Here is a 21,062-nt window from a genome sequence, read left to right as displayed (position 1 = left end):
ACCGTAAATACGACTCCGCAAATCTTGTTCAGTTCGGATTTCAGTTTCTTGATTGTTTTATTTATTTTACTTTTTTTTTACGTTTCTTTTTTTATTCCTCTTTCTTTTCGATTATTTGTACCGTGAACTGCCATTTTCTCGCCAATCGTGGGGTTACGAAACGTGACATCCGGTATGCATGACTACATCATTGGGCTTTATTCTTTCGAATGTGTCCATGCGCGAACTGAAATTCTCTACCATCCGTGTAAATTGTAAAAATGCATCTCCGGTATGTTAATTTCAATCAATCAATCAATCAATCGATCGTTTGATCGATCTGGGCTGTATGCATCGTCGCAGTGAGTGCAACTACCAGGGGTCCACCAATGCATGCCGTACCTCATCCGTCATCGGGACCGAGTGCAACCAAAGACAACAAACAGATCGAGCACCATTCCAGTAACCTATACGATAGCAGCAAGGATATTATAAGCTCCTCCACGGTAAACCCGTTGACGTCCTCCTCCTCGTCCTTCTCTACTTCGTTCGAAAGCCAAAACTGTGAGTATGCTGATCGACTAACACGTTAGACGAAACAAAAGCACAATCCGCTCAATCCGAACACTCGACTAACATTGATTAACTAATTAGCTTAATAAGTCATTCGGGTGAAAAACGCTTACACGCCTAATACGCTTCGCTTGTCACGCCCATCAAGCGAACGCACGCACGTTCACATGCTCTTCACATTCAGCCATACACACGCACATACATGCATACATACACCGTTTGTACTAACATGGAAAACCCACGGATCGTCCGAAAGGCAGGCGTGTAAATAATTTCCCAGCCGTCGATTAATCAACTCGGATGCGGAGCGATGGCATTTATTCGAGGATGAGTTTGCTGTCGAATTTCGGCTCACGGTTCATCGCATCACAGACAGGTTTTAGCTGTTGCTGGCTGCTACTGTTGTTGATGTTGTTGTTGCGTAAAGTGGGCATCATTAGGTTTTCTTTTGCGCCTCTAACCACCCCCTGTCCCGCACCCGCCCCTTACCCCTCATGGTTTTATGGAACCGAAAGCAAAGACCCCCCAGGGCAGCTTAGCACAGGTGTGTAAATACCGAAAAGAACTTTTATCATTAGGTGAAAGGAAGCAAAAGAAGAAGAAAAATGAATACCGCAGGCATCCACCTTTTTTTGTTTGGGCAGTCCATTGGAACAATTTGGGCTTGTAGCATCATTTCGTTCCTGGCCTGGATTAGGATGGACAGGTTGGTTTTACGAGAAATTAGGGAAAATATAAACAAACAAATAGCGAGTGAAATGGAAACATGAAATGGCCGGGGGGCCGTTGGCTGCTGTTGTGCAGTTTTTGGCTTTCGGTGTTTTTCGCGCGTTTGTTGGTTGTTTTTTTTTGTGTCCGAAAAAGAATTTCGACAATTTGTCATTGTAAATCCCTGTTTCCGATGGAGAGGGAGAGAAACCGGAAGCCGGTATCAGCATTATTTGTTAGGTGGTTTTCATCGTTTTTGTTTGTCGTTTACATTTGCTAAGCTAAAGCGTTCATCATTGCGAAGCTGGTGCAAAAGGCCGGCTTCGATCTGACCCCTAGTGAATTGAAATTTTAGTGCTTCCTTCAGCAAGCGAAGAATAATGGCATATTTTTGTATGGAGCACACTGCATATTTTGCTCTGTATGATACCTAACAATAGACTGACTTGCAATGTGCCAGAATAGGAAAATTAGAAGAACATATAATAAAAAGTATATAAAACAGGAAAATAACTACATAGATAAATAGAAATATCATAAAAACAATAAAACAAGAAAATATAAAACAATAAAAAACATGAAAAAAGTGAAACCAAAGATAGAATAGTATATAAAAGAAAAGTTGAGAAAAGTACGAAAACTTAAATATAAACAAAAATTAGAAAAATTAAAAAAAAGTTTAAAAAAATTAAAATGTAAACAGAAAAAGATTAATAAAATTTCAAAACCGAATGATAAAGAGCAAGATTTTTATACTTTTCACGTATTTCAGCGGTTTAAACCCAAAAATATGTATAAATCTGTAAATAAAAAACCAGAAGAATGAAATCGAACTCTCAAATAAGGAGAATGTACAAACTATTGAAACAAAAAATAAAGTAAAAGAGCAAATCTTATTGCCCCAAATATGTTAACAAGAGCAAATCAAATAAAAACTATGAAACTGCAGAATGCAAAAATGGAAAGATAAAGCTAAAAAATAGATAAATGGAACGATAGAACGCAAGAAAAATAGAAATACTGAAAAATAACAAAAGGAAAAAATGGGAGAATAAGACAACCTAGAAACGGTAAATAGAAAATTAGAAGCAGAAAAATTGAGAAATCAAAAAATTAAAACGTAAAAAACACGAAAAGAACGAAATTTAAAATATTGAAAAATAAGAGAATAAAAAATTCAAGATTTAGAAATAAGAAAATAGAAGTATGGTTGAAGAAATATAAAGACAAAAAATTAGGAAAAACAGAAATTAAAAAAGAAGGTTTTGAATAGAAAATCAGAAGATTGAAACGACAATTTTATGGCAAAATCGGACATAGTAGAAATCCGAATAGAATAATCGAAAAGTGAAAAATGGAAAAATCGAAAAACTATAAAATTTAAACTTAACAAAAGGAATTTCTAACTAAAACTACCACGACCGCTAAGGTGGTTTCGAGGTACGATGCTGGTCTAACAAGCAAGTCGTCGTATGTTCAAATCTCGGCTAGGCGGTGCTGCTAGATAGAGTCAGTAGGAGTGTTGCACTGTCCTGTACTCTAATAGCCGGCTGTGAAGTATGTCGATGAAGAAGGGTCAAGTCTTAGAAAGGACGTTTAAGCCGAAGGCTTTGCTTTTATTTTACTAACATGACAATATTGTAACTATCCTCGAAAAAGATTAAAACAAATAGTCGAAACGTTGAAACGAATTGAAAAATTTTCGTTACAGCCTGAAAAAGCTAAAAAAAAGCATAGTACAAATTGTAAAATTTTTGAGCATAGTAAAAATTGTAAGGTTTTTGACTTCTAACTTTCGATTTTTGACTGAAGTCCTTTTAGGCCAATGCAAATCATTTTCAAAGTTTTTGTCACCTCCCCCCCCCTTGGAAATTGGCATGAAAAATCGGGGTGCAAAAAAATAATTTGTAGGATATGAGCTAAACTTTTTTTATAAAATCAATTGTCTTTGGGCTCTACAGCTTGAAAAACTCGAAAAATGAGTGTACGAGTTGAGTTAACGCTTCTAGCACGAAATAGAAATAGTAGTTCAAACAGTGGAATTTCCGAAACTCGGCCAAAAAAAATTTTCTTTCGTTTTTGTCTTTTTGTTCGTAGATTTTTGCATGAAAAATAACACCGTATTTATTAAAAGCAAGAATAGATTTGATTTTCACGTTTAAACTTTAAGTAAAAATGCCTAAAATCCATTTTTTTGGTTTTTTTTCGCCCCCCCCCCCTCAAGGGGCCCAACACCGGAGGGACCAAAACTTTTTTAAATATTTGTAATGGCCTTATTAGTAGTACGGCAAAGTTATTAGTAAGGCCATTACAATTATTTTAAAAAGTTTTTGTTCCTCAGGTGTTGGGCCACTGAATGAAGGGACGAAAAAAACCAACGAGAATTTTTTAATCAACCAAAAAAATATGGATTTTAAGCATTTTTACTTGAAATTTAAACGTGAAAACCAAATCTATTCTTGCTTTTAATATATACGTAGGCTATTACAAATATTTAAAAAAGTTTTCGGCCCTCCGGTGCTGGGCCACTAAAGGAGGGGTCGAAAAAAAACCAAACAAAATTTTTTAATCGAGCAAAAAAACTATGGATTTTAGGCATTTTTAAACGTTAAAACCAAATCTATTCTTGCTTTTAATAAATACGGTGTTATTTTTCATGCAAAAATCTACGAACCAAAAGACAAAAACGAAAGAAATTTTTTTTTGGCCGAGTTTCAGAAATTCCACCTGTTTGAATTCCCATTTCTATTTCGTGCTAGAAGCGTAAACTCAACTCGCACACTCATTTTTCGAGTTTTTCAGGCTATAGAGCCCACAGAGAATTGATTTTATAAAAAATTTAACTCATATCCTACAAATTATTTTTTTTGCCCCCCGATTTTTCAATCCAATTTCTAAGGGTCGACAAAAACTTTAAAAATTATTTGCATTGGCCTAAAAGGACTTCAGTCAAAAGTCGAAAGTTAGGAGTCAAAAACTTTAAAGTCATGAGCTGAAGTACCGAACTTAAAGCTAAAGCTAAAAATCAAAAGTCAAAAAATAAAAGCGAAAGCTTTTACTGAACAACAAAAACCAAATTTGACTTTGGTCCAAAGCCAAAGTCGAAGATCAAAAATTAAAAGTTGAAAATGAAAAATCTGAAGCCAAACATCAAAAGTTAAAAGTCAATAGTCCAAAGTCAAAGGTCAAAAATCAGAAGTCATAGATCAGAGTATAAAAATCAAACAGAGAAAGCTAAAAGTCCGAAGTCAATAGTCAAAAGTTAAAAGACAAAATTTAAAAGTCAAAATCAATATTTAAAAATCAAAAATTTAAAGGCAATAGTTAAAAGTTCAAAGCCAAAAGTCAAACATCCAAAGACAAAAGTCAAAAATCAAAGGTTCGTAGTCAAAAGTCAAAAGCAACAGTCAAAATTTAAAAGTCAAAGTTTGAGTCAAAAGTCAAAAATCGTAAGTTAAAAGTCAAAAGGCAAAAATTAAAAGCATCTTTAGCAGAACAACAAAGTAAAAATAGTCATTTGTAAAAGAACAAAAATCAGAAGTAAAAAGTCGAAAGTTAAAAACCAAAAGATGAAAGCCAAAAATCTGAATTTAAAAATCAAGAGGCAAAAGGACAAAAATCACAAATTAAAAGACAGAAATCGGAAGTTTAAAGTCAAAAGACAAATCAGAAAGTCATTGATAAATGGACAAAACTCGAAAATCAAAAGTAGAAAACCAAAAAATCGAAATTTTCAAAGACTAAAGATTGAAGTTTTTGAAGCGTCTTAGTAGAATACGGAACCTGAGTTTCGACTTTCAACTTAGGATTTTTAATTTTAAACTTTCGACTTTTTTTATGATTCCTAGCCTTTGTCCTTTTACCAATAACTTTTGGTCATGATTTTTATTTGTTGGCTTTTTTATCTTTCACTTTTGGCTTTTAACTTTTGACCGCAAACTTTTGTTTTTTTTTTCAACTTTGGCTTTTGTCCTTTTAATAATGACTTTTGATGTTTGATTTCTGACTTTTGTCTTTTGACTGTAGACTTTCATGGTTTTATTTTCGATTTTTGAACTTTCACCAATAACTTTGAATTTTTGACTTCCGAGTTAGATTTTTGAATTTGTCTTTTTACTGTCTTTTTGACTTGATTTGTGAATTTTATCTTTTGATTTTTGCTGTTTGCTTGACTTGCAACTCTTAACTTTCGTCTTTTTTCGAATGACGTTTATTGTTTGATTTTTGAATTTTGATTGTTGACTTTCGTTGTTTGATTTCTGATATTTGTCCTTTTACTATCGATATTTGATTTTTGACTTTTGACTTTCGAGGATTTTATCTTCCAATTTTAGATTTTCTACGCGTGATATTGGATTTCTGTTTCAGGCCTTTCCCTAAAAACTTAGATTTTTGATTCTATCTTTGCGCTTCCGGCCTTCGATTTTTCAATTTTGCCTTTTGACTTTTGGGTTTTTTTTACTTTTGTCCTTTTACTAATGACTGTGATTTTTAACTTTCGAATTTTTGACTTATGTTTTTTTTTATTTTTATCTGTTAATTTTCGAGTTTTGTTCATTTCATTTATGACCTTTATCTGTCGACTTTTTTTCTTTTTGTGTCTGATTTTTGTCCTTTTATCTCTTGATTTTTGCTTTTCTTTTTAAGTTTTTGGTTTTTGACTTTTGTCCATTTTTTAATGATTTTTTGATTTTTGACATTTGACTTTCAACTGTCGGTTTTTTACTTTTGATCTTTAACATTTGATTTATGGTTATTGATTTTTGACTTCGGAATTTGATTTTTATCTTTAGCGCTTGATTTGAGACTTTCGCTTTTTTGGCTATTTTTGATTTTTGAGTTTTTTCCATTTACTAAAGATTTTCTAATTTTTGTTTTTTGACCTTAAACTTTCGATTTTTGTCATTAAATTTGTGATTTTTATTCTGTTACCTATTAATTTTTTAACTTTTCACTTTTGACTTCTGGTTTTTGGTCTTTTACTAATGACCTTCGACTTCTAATTTTTTAATTTTACCTTATTTTAATCTTCGACTTTTGGCTTTTGGCTTTGGTATTTGATTTTTGTAATTGTACAATAGATTTTACTTTTAATTTTTGACTTTCGACTTTTATAAAAACTTTGATTTTTGATTATGGATTTTAGGCTTTTAACTTTGGTGGTTAACTTTTATACTTCTGCTCATGAATTGTACCTTTGGTTTTTGACTTTTAACTTTCGGTTTTGACTTTCAGATTTTGACTTCTGACTTTTAATTTTTAACTTTAAACTTAAAACTGTTGCTTTTGACTTCGGACTTTTTAATTTTTAACTTTTGATTTTTATCTTTTGACGTTTAACATTTGCCTTTAAACCTTTGACTTTGAGTTTGAGAACTCTGAGTTTTTAACTTTTAACTTTGATGTTTCGTCCATTTACTAAAAACTTTTTGGTTTTGGTCTTCTGACCATTAAAAGGATACGAATAACTAAAATATTTGAAAAATTCGCAATTTTTGAGTTCAGATTTGGATTATACAGACATTTACGCTTGTATTGATATTAAGTAATTTTGCAATGATCCGACCACGACTTTGGACTTTTGATTTCAATCTTTAGCTCTTCAGAGCCCTTCAGTTTGAGAGTTTCGATTGTTTGGCTTTCAACTTTTGATTTTAGAGTTTTGTCCATTTAGAAAAAGTGTTTTGATTTTTGTCTGCTGACCGTTAACCTTTCACCTTCTGACTTTTGAGTTTTAACTTTCAATTTTCGACTTTAGGGTTTTGACTTTGGTATTTGATTTTTATTGTTCTGCTAAATAGTTTTTAATTTTTGGTTTTTGATTTTTATCTTTTGGCATTTGATTTTTGACTATGGATTTTAGTCAAAAAGTCAGTAAAAAGACAACTTCAAAAATTTAACCTCGGTAGTCAAAAATCCAAAGTGATTGGTAAAAGTTTAAAAATCAGAAATCAAACCATAAAAGTCTACAGTGTAAAGTCATTATACTAAAAGAACAAAAGCCAAAGTTGAAAAAAAAACAAAAGTCTACAGTCAAAAGTTAAAAACCAAAAAAGAAAGATCAAAAAAGCCAACAGATAAAAATCAAAACCAAAAGTTATTAGTAAAAGGACAAGGGCTAGGAATCATAAAAAAGTCGAAAATTTAAAATCAAAAATCTTAAGTTGAAAGTCGCAACTCAAAAGCCGAAAGTCAAAACTCAAAAGTGTAGAGTTTAACATTAATCATCAAAAATTAAATATCCGTAATTAGAAACTAAGCCAAAACTCAAAGTCTTTAGTTAATGACCTAAAACAAAAATCAAATGTCGAACGTAAAAAAAAATAAAATCAAAAAGTTGAAATTCTCGAAAGTCAAATTCAAAAATCGAATGTAATTAGTAAAAGAACAAAAATCAGAAATCAAACGACGAAAGTCAACAATTAAAATTTAATATTCAAACAGTAGAAGTCATTATTAAAAGTAGTCAAAGCTTAAAAGTCAAAAGTTCTAAGTTAAGTTAATAGTTAAAAACCAAAGGATGAAAATCACAAATCAAGTCAGTAAAACGACAAAAGTCAAAAATCAAACGTCGGAAGACAAAAATTCTACGTCATTCAAAAATTCAAAAGTCAGAAATCAAACCTCTAAAGTCTACAGTTCACAGACAAAAATCAGAAATCAAGAGCCATTATTAAAAGAACAATAGTCAAAGTTGGAAAGCCAAAAGCCTGTAGTCAAAAGTTGCAAATCAAAAGTGAACGGTCAAAAATCAAAACCAAAAGTTATTAGTAGAAGGATGAATGTTGGAAGTCATAAATAAAAAGACGAAAATTAAAAATTTAAAATCTTAAGCTAAAAGTCAAAACTGAAAAGTGTAGAGTCATTAAAAGTTAGACATCAAAATTCGAATATCCAAAGTTAGACGTTAAATCAGAAATCAAAATTGTTTCAATTAAAAAGCAAGAACTCAAACTCAAAATTTGAAATCTAAAAGTAGATTATACTATACCGTGAACCCCCGCAGGTATGACGTTCTTTAACCTGAACATTTTAATCTGAGTTGCGGTAATATGAATACGCTCTTATTATAAAATAAACTAGCGTTATACTCAATTTCTTTGTTAGATTATAGTCACTCGAACGACTTGAGTCATTCGTGACTTTTCCAGGATTGGGCGTCCTCGGCGTGAGTGGCGTAAATGCTAACCACTATACCGGGACTGACCCCTCACACTTAATTGACGGTAAAGTTGCCCAGGCAAATTGGAAAAGCAAAAAAAAATATGTTGCTTCTTGATTAGCAACTTTAGCAATACACTCAAGTCGCTTTTTACGCGAAGGATACGTCCCGCGTAAATCAAAACCGCGTAAATTCCGAAATTCGCGTAAAAAAACGCGTAAATTCCGAAAATCGCGTAAAAAAAACCGCGTAAATTCCGAAATTCGCGTAGAAAAAACCGCGTAAATTCCGAAATTCGCGTAAAAATAGTCGCGTAAAAAGCGACTTCAGTGTATAGGTCATATGTATAGAATGTAGCTTACCTCTCTTCAGCATCCAAAATAGACCTAGTTTCAGCCGGAATTGCGGAGCAAACTTCCTATCTTTTACAATCCGGTCGTTGAGATTTAGAGCACTTTTGATACATTTTCTAAACGTTTGTTTTCGTCAAATCAAAACAACAAAATACGCCTTGCGCGTATGTGACAGTCAGTAGAGTTACCAAAACTTCAGATTAAAAATAGGCTCGCCTATTTTGAACGAAGATCCATTCATATTAGCGGGGGTTCGCGGTATATGTTAAATGATGTAATGTAAAAAATAAATTTAAAGAAATTTAAAAACCAAACAACTGATGAAACAATAGAAATCAAAAATCAAACCAAAATCAAGGTTCGATAATAGAAATTAGTGCTATTAATAATGGTGGAGTATTAAATAGAAGGGTAAAACTATAAACTTCGAAATGGAAAGCAAAAGCTTAAAAATTGTGTCAAAGATAAAAAAGGAAGTAAGCAAAGTGCATAGCTTTTGAAGCTGTAGAAATTAGAAAATGAATAAAGTAAAAGAACATCAAGCAGAAAAAAATTAAGTGCAACGAGCATAACATCAATAAAAATATTTTACCAAAAAACTCATTCTAAATAAATGAGGAACTAATTAGATAAATAGAACTATAAAAATTAATTATAAATAGACGAAAGAAGTCTCGCGTAACTTTTCAAAAGGGCCTAAGTAACATTGAGAGACTCTCTTTGATCTCCCTCTCTTCCGATTATTACGGCGACATAAATGCATTTCAACAAAAGTTATCTTGACGATTAGGTAGCTAGTGACACTAGCAACCGAATTATGCAAGGCTGATGTTTTAAAGTGCGTTTGCATCGCCGTAGCAACCAAAAGAGAAGAGGCACAAAGAGAAACTCTCATTGTTACTTAGGTTCTTTTGAAAAGTTACGCGAGAAGTAAGCAGAGTAGAATTTAAATCGACAACAAAATAAATGAAACGTAAAAAAGTAAAAGTTAGAACGGTAAGATGTAGAAGCGGAAAATCATAAGTAGATAAACAAAAAGTACGCACTCGCTTGTAAAAGTGAAAAAAACATAAGAAGTTTTACATAAGAGTAAAAAATAGAAAACTAGAATTGAAAAGTTATGAATTAAAACTAGAAGTGAAGAGATTAAAAAACAGAAATGAGCACAAAGAAAAATCAAAAAATTAATGGTAGAGAGTATAAAAACTATAGCTTATTTCCACACTATGAGCACACTAAACTAACCGATAAAAACGGCTACGATAAAACATTGCATTAGCTGGACTCAAAATGACACATAACTCAGTTCGGATTGATAAATCACCGTTCATTTCCTGTTTTAATTACTCGCTTGCCAAACGCGCATTTTCCGCACCGTCAATTTCTTGGTTTCTGTTGCCCTATGAAAAATCCCACTTGAATTAGTTCTTGCTTGCTGCCGCCTCCCCTGTACTGAGGCTGATTCCCTGCTGGCCATCTTACATAAATTGCTCAAGTAGCCAAATTCGACAGCAAAATGGGAAGATAAAGTTTTTTTCTTCTACTCCCTTTCCCGGACTTGACTTTTGCTCATTCAATTTTCCGCCGCTTCCAAAATGAGATTAATCTCACTCCTCTTTGGCACCGATTACTGCTTCTAGGAAAAATTGCTTGCGGAAATAGTTCGAATAGAGCGAAAAAAAAGTTGGACAAGCGTGAAATAGCGTATTTTCGGAGAGGACGCAATGAATATTCATCGCCCGGCCAGCCTAGAGTGCAGTCGGCGGGGATCCCATCAATCACCATCGTTAGCACGCATTCATTCGCATTTTCGCACAATCCATCAAAAGTTACTAAACCAATTTACACACACACACACACAGACATTCACACCTCCTCATACACTTCAAGGGTTGCACTAATAAATTCATCAACATTTACCACTTTTCACCTATTTTCGGCCATTTAACACCAGCACCCGCTTTAGTATCATCCGTCACTCGACAATCAGCGTCACCAGCATCATCGTTGCACCCCTCGTTCGCTAATAGCCTGCACATTGCGGCCATCTGCAGTAACCTTACGCATATCGGCGCTTTGGTCGCGGAACTGAAATCCATCAAAACGGTCAACAAAACAGCCCTGCACCGATCGTACTTTAACAGACGCTACCGAGTTCGACTGCCGACGGTGACAAATAAGACGGTGACGACGGACTTCGGTCGGGAATCCCATGAGTACGTCACGGCAGGACCTCAGCCAGCAGTGGAGGAACCAAACGAAGACGCTTTGCCGACAATCGCTCCTCTGCTGATTTTCATTGGCAACGATCACCGGGACCACCATGACGATGATGACGACAATGATCCGATGACGACGACGACGGTGCCACCGACGACGACTGCTGACAGTGACAGCCGAGAGGCACTGACCGAGTATCGCTACTGGGAATTCCGGAAGCGATTCAACATGCTGGAGACACTGTTCACGGACCGGGTGGACGACATTGGCGGACCGGACGGGGGCAATCGGGACATTTACGACAGCGAATTGCAGGCGTCCTACGAGTACGTGCGGTGGCTTTGCCGGCGCTATCAAGGTTTGTGTCTTACGTCATTTCGGGTGGAACGGAAGGTATCTTCTACTGCTGTACACGTGTTTCGTCTTGTGTTTCTGGGACCGGCCGGCCGTCGCGTCACTACAGCAGCGCACTGTTTGTGTCCGTCCCCGTTTGCGTGTTTGTTTGATGGCTTTCGTTTATTTGTCTGTTGATTCAATTTGTTACTGAAAGCGTTTCTATGTTGCAGTGTAGTGCTCTGTTCTACTGCGTTAGTGAACCCACTTTATTCCTAAAATAACGCGAAAATTACTTATTTTCGCAAAAAGTTTTGATTTGAAAATGTGTTCCAAATCCACTCCGGATTTATTTATTTTAGTTATAACATGTGCGATTTGAATTCCGTCAATAACCCAACTGTACCAGTAAACTTACTCTTAAAAAAACGTATTACTTTTGCTGCAAAGCAATCTTTTTCAATCGGTCTTTTTAGAAAAAGCAACTAAAAAAATTCAATTTACGAAAAATTATAAAATTATAAATATTCTTAGTCAGGTGAAAAAACTGAGTCGTCCAAACTATTTTGCTGAAAGCGTCCAGCATCCGCTTCTTAATTGATTAGTATTTTGAAAAATAGCTCAAACAACAATCAAATTACTCACATCTTTACCAGAGCCATATGACTCTTTAGCTCCGCATCCGCTTATTATCGCAAAAATTTCTCGAAAACGGCAAAACTCTAGATATTGACTATCATTTACCAAAGAAGCAATTATCATTTTAATAAACAGAAACCGATGCGTGAACCTTTTATCCGTTTGATTGACCAACAAAGTCTAACTACTAATAAAGTTTATGTTCTGAAGAGGTTTTAATATATCTTAAGGCGTACGAAAGGTAGGTAATAGGTTGATAATCATTATGTTACAGACGTTTCAGAATTTCTGGGCAACTTTAGGGTAAGCCTAAGAGCAACTTTATCTTCAGTAATGCAGTCATGCGGAAAATTATCCTTATTTCTTGTCTGTCAAGTAAATATTCCTTTACACGCATTATTGTGTCTTTCTGGACCCGCAGGATTCGCTACCTGGGAACATTGCCGAAACGGTGCTATTGAATTTTCCAGCTCTTTTTAGTCTATCTGCTCAATATAACAAAAATCTATTGTGTGTGATAGAATTTTACGAGTTAAGTTTGCATCGGATTTATCTCCTACAACTACAAACAAATCAGGTGTACCGCAAGCTTGGCCTCTCCTTTTGATCATGTGGCAGCAAATGCCATAGGAAAAAGTTAACGTCGATGATATAAAGATTCAGAAGGTTTCTACGTTTGGAATTAAGGGACTTACTCTGGCGAGACCCCAACAGCCTTCCTCCTTATAAGAATCACCGCCGTTTGCTTGGAATGGACAACAGGTATTACTCGTGGACAAAGTGCTGAATGGCGAAATTGATTCACTTCCGTGATCGCAACGTGTTCCAAGTAATAATTTCAGGCTGATCAAAAGCGGTTAAAGCTTATGCAATTCAACGTTTGTCTGAGTGAAGGTTTGTTAAAAGAAATGAAAACCTTTGTTCAGCTCTTAAACATATAAATCTGATGAATTTGCCAAGCCCAAATTCTTAATGGCTGCTTTCAAAGCTGCAATGAAGCTTAACAAAGGCTTTTCCGCGCTTTTAAATAGTTTTGCTTTTCGAACCATTTAATCAACGTCCCAGCTAGCATTTCCATATGTATAAAAAAAGGAAAAATCAGCATTACGTACAGATATACATGCTAAATAAATCGTATTTGATGCGAAAAATTGGCATATCCGTACTATTTTGGAGGCGATATATGTGATTACGAATAATTTTGAGCGTTACGACTGTATAAGTATTTATATACGATAATATCCGATTAAACGCGAGTCGCTCCATACTACTCTACGATTTTGTGCTGAAAATCGTATGTATGTCAGTCATTATCAATATATACGACAGAAAATCAACTTGATCCCACTTTAGTTACGATTTCGAGTTTTTTAGGAGATATTTACGATAGTTTTCGTACATTGATATACGAGCTGGTGCTAGCTGGGGTCTCTGCAACATTTATGCAGCTTTAAAAATCTATTTAAAATGGGTCAGCTGTTTCATCTGTAAAAATCCACATAAATCAACAGCTTGAACCTGTATAACTACTTTTGCATATAATCTGATACACGATTCACACTAAATAAAACCATCATTTGGACATGATCGTGCAAAACCATTTAATTTTTGTCAATGGTTGTATTTTAAGCAATTTGGTTTGTCTATGGTCTTACCGATCCATATCTTCTCATTTAATTATGTTCGTACCGAACCATATACTTCATTCAACAATGATCGTATCGAATCATTTAATTCATCTATGGTCGTACCGAACCTTATACTTCATCGTCGATCATCGTTTCAAACCATTTAATTTATCTATAATGGTACCGAACCATAGACGTCATTCAACAATGCTCGTACACAATTAACGACAAGGTCGTCAGTGTACATTTATGGCAATCAATATGGCACCGGATATCACCCTTCCCTTCCCTTTTTCAATGTACCCACATGCTTCCAAAGACTCGAGAAACTATCACAAAATAATAAAATTGGTTCAACTAACCTGCTGGCTGTAATAAAATCTTGCAACTCGAGGCAGTAAACATTGCATTTTATAGCTTCCATTACTTTTTGGGGCATAAATTACACTAAATACTGAGGTTTGTGCCCAATTAAAATGCATCACTATATTTTCACTTTTTTGCTGTCGATTTGTCACTAAGTTTTTTTAGGGCCGTTCCATTCGTCACATAACTCGCGAAACTTAACTTGAGGCACAGAAAACTTTAATTTACCACCCGAACAGTTATTTAGTAAGATACTACAATTATTTTGCTCAAACTGTTCATTTGAATTGCTCGGAAAAACTTCACTTCGTTTCGATTGCAATTCCGAATCCACGACCGTCGTTGCTGTACGTTACCAAGAGAAAAGGCGTATATATAGAGTGATGCCAACGTAAACATTTGAGCATGAAATTGTCCAATATGTTTCGCTATTAAATTAACGGTCGTAGAGTGTCGATAATATACTTATGAAATTCAATGATAATAAAATTGACCGTAAACAACATCTACTGTCGGATCTAGTTCAACCGCAGAAATAGATACGCGATTCTACGTTTCGCAATTGTTCATAACAGATTATTACCTACTACTACCAACTCTGTTCTCCTAGAAAAAGTGCCATAGCATAAACAAAACGATAGTGACAGGACGTGAAAGTACTGCAATCTATAAAAAATGCAGCTGGATTTTGACGTCCTTCACCTTAATTAATCTATGGTCGTACCGAACCATATACATCATTCAACTATGATCGTAAAGAATCATTTCACTTACCGATTGTCCTATCCAACCATATACAACAATAATCTAATCTAAATAAAAAACTACAAGGTATACAGCCCTAAGGGTTGTACGAAAGGGTGACGTAGAACTATATCAGATCATCAGATCAAAGACTAATGTAAAGTGCATTTCTGGCATATGTATGTTTATAAGAATCTGTGAGTGCCATTGTTTAAGCGAATGTTTAAAAAAGAAGAGCGCAAAATTCAGGTTCAATTCTTCAGTGAATGCAATGGTGGCTTTGAAATACGTGGACGGGGGCTCATAAGTACAATGCCTGCAACCTTTAAGACAAAGAAATTTCTTTTAAAAATCACTTGTGTGCATCATAAAGGTTGAAATGGTAATGAATGACCAATTTCTGTATTATTTGTATGAGAGTCCTTATCCTCCTACCACAGGGGTGAAGGTTCTCAAACCATCATAAAATAAATAAATTCATGCCTCCAAAAACACCCACATTCCAATTTTGGTTCTTTTTGCTTGATTAGTTCTAGAGTTATGAGGAAATTTGTATTTCATTTGTATGGGAGCCCCCCTCCTTCTTAGAAGGGGAAGGGGTCTCAATACACCATAGAAAAAATTCTTACCTCCAAAAACCCGCACATGTTAAATTTGGTTCCATTTGCTTGATTGGTACTCGAGTTATGAGGAAATTTGTATATTATTTGTATGGGAGCCCCTCTCCTAACGAGGAGAGGGGTCTCAATTTACCATAGAAAAAATTCTTCCCTTCTGAAACCCCTACATTCCAAATTTGGTTCCATTTGCTTGATTAGTTCTAGAGTTATGAGGAAATTTGTATTTCATTTGTATGGGAGCCCCCCCGCTTAGAAGGGGAAGAGGTCTCAGTACATCGTAGAAAAAAATCCTGCCTTCTGAAACCCCCACATGCCAAATTTGTTTCCATTTGCTTGATTAGTTCTCGAGTTTTGATGAAATTTGTGTTTCATTTGTATAGGAGCCCCCCCTCCTCTTACGCCCTCCTTAAAATTGATCTCTTCCCCCCTATAAAATCGCTGGTTATTTTATCTATCCAACGACATATAAATTGTTCAGTTTCGTTCAGTAGTTTAGTAGTTAATAGCATTTATAATCTTACATTCAAACGTTACACTTCTATTTTCGTTTTCACAAAATGCTACCCAGTCCCAGTATGGTAAACAAAGACGTAGTCCTACGTCAATACCGAAATTTAAACCAGTTTGTCTGGCAAATTAGTGTTGCCTTGCTTTTCTGCACCATTCAGATTAGTTTTTGTCGAATTGATTCGAATCATCGTTTGCTGTGCTCGATAGAAATTGATACGCATGTATTGTTTCCGTCGCTTCTTTTTGAAGTGTGTCCTCGTGTGCGAAAGCGACTTTTCAATGATCGTTGCTTGAACATCCACCAAATTTGGCGAAACTAGCGGTCGACCAATACCGCAGCGAGTACCTTATCCAATCGAATACGGTCTGCATTTGTAGGAGGCTAGTAGCCTTCGACAATAACTATATCTCGAGCCGTGATTTTGAATTGTTTACCGCAAAGTTGTACTACCGCGAACAAGTGCCCTTCATTGCCGTATGCAATTTGTTTGTTAAACGACAGATTCATCGGTAAGCTGGGTACTGCCACTGTCGAACAATATCGGCTGCATACAGCCGAGAATGGAAATTTGATTGCGGAATGAGCCGAAAATGGATTAGACGCACCGAAGGTTGATGGCGACTGTTTAAATACATAAAATAATGCTGGCCATTTGCTAAATATTTGTTTAGCAAATATTTCAGAAATAGAAACCGCTAAGTAGTGAAAATAATAAGTTATCCTACAATTTAGATCAACTTTCAGCAAAATATCGGCACATCCAATTCGATTACGGAATGATCGTAGGAATCATTCAACTATGGTCGTACCGAACCATATCATTCAAATTTGCTCTTGCCGAATCATTTAAATCATCTGTGTTCGTACCGAACCATATAGATCATCATCGATCATCGTTTCGAACCATTTAATTCATCTATGGTGGTACCGAACCATATACCCCATTCAACAATGCTCGTACCGAATCATTTAATACATCTATGGTCCTACCGAACCATATACTTCATGAACAATAATCGTTTCAAACCATTTAATATGGTGGTACCGAATCACATACTTCACAATGAGTGTTAAAGGAATATTAAAGTTGTTTGTTCGATTTAATCGACGTTTTTCGGCGAAATAAGTATGAAGATTTTTAAATACCAGTTAGTCCGGACGTTTCGAGCTACTGCTGGTCTTCGCTCATCATCTGTGGACAACTTTTTCGTCCCTTAGGTTCTACTTGGTTACTAAAGGTTGTACCGCAATATGCAATATATGGTATACGACATGTAGCTAGTTATTGCTTCTGTCACTACCTGAACATTTATGATAAGTTGCCATAGTTGCACGGAAACATCGACCAACAAAACTGAAAAAACACGAATTATCGCACACGTAACACTTTTTTTCATACGCGGTCCCAAGATACAGGCTTTCTTGTGTGATTCTTTCGCGTAAACCCGAACAAACAACTTGGAAAAAGAAACTCTATGATTTTATTAAATTGGGTACTGTCCTGTCACGGTCGTATTGTAAAGGCGACCATTACTGCACGAAGAATCGCCCAAGTCTTACTCGTGTTACCAGCTGCACACGACTGACTACGCTCAGCAATCCGTTCTTTTATTTTTACTAGAGAAAATCGTCCAAAATTACGAACGATGGAGCCTCGGATAATGAACTCCGTACTGTACATTTTTTAATAAAAATATTGGAGTGATTACCTACTTACTTACTTTACTTTTACCGGCCGAGAGCTGCGATGGCGCTTGCCGTATCATTGTAGTCGGTCGTGGGCTATTCGTCGCCAATTCGTTGCGCGTCTCGACACACGCAACTCCGCTTCAACCTGGTCGAGCCATCTAGCCCTCGTTGTATGTACCCCTCTATTCCTGATGCCGGTGGTGTTCTTGAAGAGACCGGATTTCACTGCACAGTGGACCGGCATCCTTGCCATCCTTTGTTTCGCTATCTGGTGCAGATACCAGAACGAAAATAATTCTGAAACAGATAGCGAAACAGACGTGGACGAGGTCCTGTGAAATTATTATGAACATACTCGAATAATAAAACTCTGATAACTTACTAAAACCAACATATATGTATGCAATTCATAATTGAAATAACCAAAATGCCCTACCAGACCCGAGATTTTAAGCACACTTATACTATATTCTGTAGCGGTTCAAGTGATGCTAAATTTAGCTGCCAGTAGGTGCGTATTTACGGAAAAAATTACTTGTAAAAACGGTAAAATTTATGTTTCAAATCAATTTTTAAAGCAAATAAAGCAACATATGATATTTACACCTTCTAGAAAGTTACGTATTTTGCTAGTATCAAAAAGTTTGTAGAACTTGTCGAACCTGTTAGATGAGGTTTTGTGTACAAAAAGTTTAAAAAACTGATTTTAAGGGGGACACAACAGAAAGTCAATTATATCTCGCAAACCATATGATGCAGATACTTAGTATCTTCGGCAAAGTTTAATAAAATTCAAAGTTCTACAACTTTGCTGAACACATAAACATACTATCTAGTTCTTATAAAAAGTTATTTTTTTTCAAACGTGTTATCCCCTTAATATCTAATGGTATGAAAATGTCAACAGATGCAAAATATTTTTTTATGAAACTTCTCCTAAGACACCTAAGCTCGAAAACATCAGGAAAAGCGAGAAAAGACTTTTGACCTCCTTTTTCCGGAATGGTTCCACTGTGCGTCGTCTTGCAGTAAAGAATTTGCAATCTGCAGGGACAAGGAACTTTTGTCACTTTTTCTGGTACACTTCCTTAACACAGACATCAAATTGTACTAGGTTTAAGCGCGCTCGTAAGAAATTTTGATGAGACGAGAAGTCTTTGTCACTCCTACGGGCGTACTTCTCAAGCAAAGACATCAAATTGGCCTAGGTTCAATCGTCGCCCTGTTGGGCCGGGGAAATTTTGCCACCTTTTTTTCTAAAAACACACTAAAACTATGATGGCGTCACGAAGCGGAGATTTCCACTTGGACACAAACTACTAAAATGGGGATAGTTTTCGTGTTAAAAGGCGCAAACCACTCAAGCCTAGAATATAACAGAACTTTGCTTTCTTAGGTGCATGCAGTGACTCAAAAAATTATAATTTTGTGTAGTTTATAGTAGTCGGAATTCGAGCAATATCAAGGCCATGTTATGATAGTTTCACTACCATAATAATGCTTTTATTCATTTGGAAATCACATGCATGCAATCGACAGTTAGCAGAACTAAACTAGAGTTGCAACGAAAAAATACAAACCGAATTTGTTGGCTATTTTTTCTACATTTACTGAAAAGCATAAATAAACAGAACGCTATAGTTTCTATTATTGTTCGAGCCAAACAATCACCTGCAGTCGAACGGAGTAATAAATTTATCCAAACATTCGTGGCAGCAGTTCCAACAACAACAACAGCACACTAACGCATACATACATATTCCAATTGCTGTGTACTCCAAGCGTACTTAGAACTGACCTGCTTAGCATGTGCAACGTAAATAATCATGGAGAGAAGCGAAAATAATCACGCTGAAAGTTTGGTGAAAACATGATTTCAGTTGGAATCCGGCCAGGGCACAGTGCGCTCAGTGGGGAATAAAATTGGGACAAAACTCACAAAATTAGTACAAAGTTAGTCAACGTTTTACATAAATAGGATTTTCGAAACAATTTTAAACTCGTCAACAATCAAGATTTTTTAAGCTCAGTTATCTGGCTGTTCTATCTGTACTGTGTACAAATAAAAATGGCAATGAAAATATTCCCATAATTTTCCGGAATTATTTCGTTTTTTCCACTGTGATTACATTACACTAATCCCTTCCCGCACTTCAGCATAGGCAGTTGAAACATCGAAATCTAAATAATTTAGATGGTCTAATGACGATGCTCAAATCCTAAACAGAGTACACGAGATACACTCGTGCAGGTAGATTTGGCCATACCAATTGGCGTGAAACTGCCCGTTAATATCCGGCGTCCAGTCGAACCGCGGGATCGTTTGTACGGTACCTACACTCAGTACCGCTCGATCGCTTCAACCGTCATGAAGTCTACCCACGCGGCTGGCCGGTCACTTCTTTGAGTCAGATTTTCCTGCACTGCAACAAGAAGCACAACAACCGGTGAAAACGATTTCGGCGTGCGGCGCGGAAAGCGCCGGCAGCTATTTTTAGCGCGGAACTCGTAAATCAATAAGGATTGAGTTTTCATATTCCTAAAAACAATAACTGGTGATGGTGAAACTTTGTGCCGGACGAACGTTAATTGAAATTTGGCAGCTGTTGGCCGGATGCAGATTTTCCTACCAGTAAACAGTAGAGTTTCATTTTGCGACCCCGAACGGTGCCACTCGACCGACAGCGTCAATATTGATGAAACAATGCGGCTTACCAATGCAACCCTGCTGATGCTTATCAATTCCATTCAACAAAGGCAGCACGAGCAGCAGCGTGGTAATTAATTTGAAAATAAAAACAAAAATCGATACCGAAGAACCCGGTAAGAGTATGGTGCAAATCCCGGTTTCGGTCGTTCGGATTTTTTTTTTGTATTTTTAAGTGTGCAAAAGTGTTTATGTGACAGAACGCGGAAAATGTTTCACAAATGTCAACTTGAATTATTGGCTTCGGGCCGGTCGAGCGAAATTTTAATTACATACTGTCACCACCCGAACCGATAATTTATTACAAACAGCGAAGCTGTTTATTATGCAGCGCAGTTCGTGGCCAACCGCAACCTATTTTCAACTCTTTTACACCTATGAACTTGAATATTGCGCGGGATCGAATAAAAAATACGTACACGTCCAGCCGCTGCTGCTGACGTTCGGAGAACCAGCATTAAATAGCTTTAATTTGGCGCAGAAAGTAATGTGTTGTAATTTGTTGGTAAACCGGCAAACAACGGAGCGCTATCTTGTGCATGTTTAAGTGCTTCTCGATCGTTAAAACCGCGCGCGGATTGTACAAAGGCAAACCACCACCCAACACCCTACAGCAGGACTGCGCGCCCCGTCGTCGGAATGCTACGTCGGCCGGCGGCGTTGGGGTTGGGTGGGGCACATGAGCCGGACGCCATCGAGTGGAACGAAAATTTAATTATTATTTACCAGAGCACGCAGACATCAAAGTTATTTCCTCCAGGTCTTCCGTCGGGCTTTCGGACATTCAGTGTCCCCGCGAGGTATTTGACAATGGCGGTGGCGGCAGCTGA

General features: G+C 36.2%; 1 protein-coding gene across 4 annotated transcripts in view; it reads left to right on the top strand.

Moving 5' to 3' along the window:
* The window catches only part of LOC128743669 (very low-density lipoprotein receptor-like), a 726,292-nt gene that overhangs the window by 662,915 nt on the left and 42,315 nt on the right, over positions 1 to 21,062 (top strand). For 3 of the 4 annotated variants that reach the window (XM_053840287.1, XM_053840288.1, XM_053840290.1), the window contains one exon: positions 343 to 543. The exons of the other annotated variant lie outside the window; for it this stretch is intronic. In XM_053840287.1, coding sequence (XP_053696262.1) covers positions 343 to 543 — 201 coding nt within the window. The remainder of the gene's footprint in view (positions 1 to 342; positions 544 to 21,062) is intronic. 4 annotated transcript variants of the gene reach the window in all.

The sequence above is a fragment of the Sabethes cyaneus genome, chromosome 3 (genome assembly GCF_943734655.1).
Source record: "Sabethes cyaneus chromosome 3, idSabCyanKW18_F2, whole genome shotgun sequence".
Taxonomy (NCBI): Eukaryota; Metazoa; Arthropoda; class Insecta; order Diptera; family Culicidae; genus Sabethes; species Sabethes cyaneus.
Note: the sequence above shows the minus strand (reverse complement) of the source record. Positions and strands in the feature narration are given on the sequence as shown.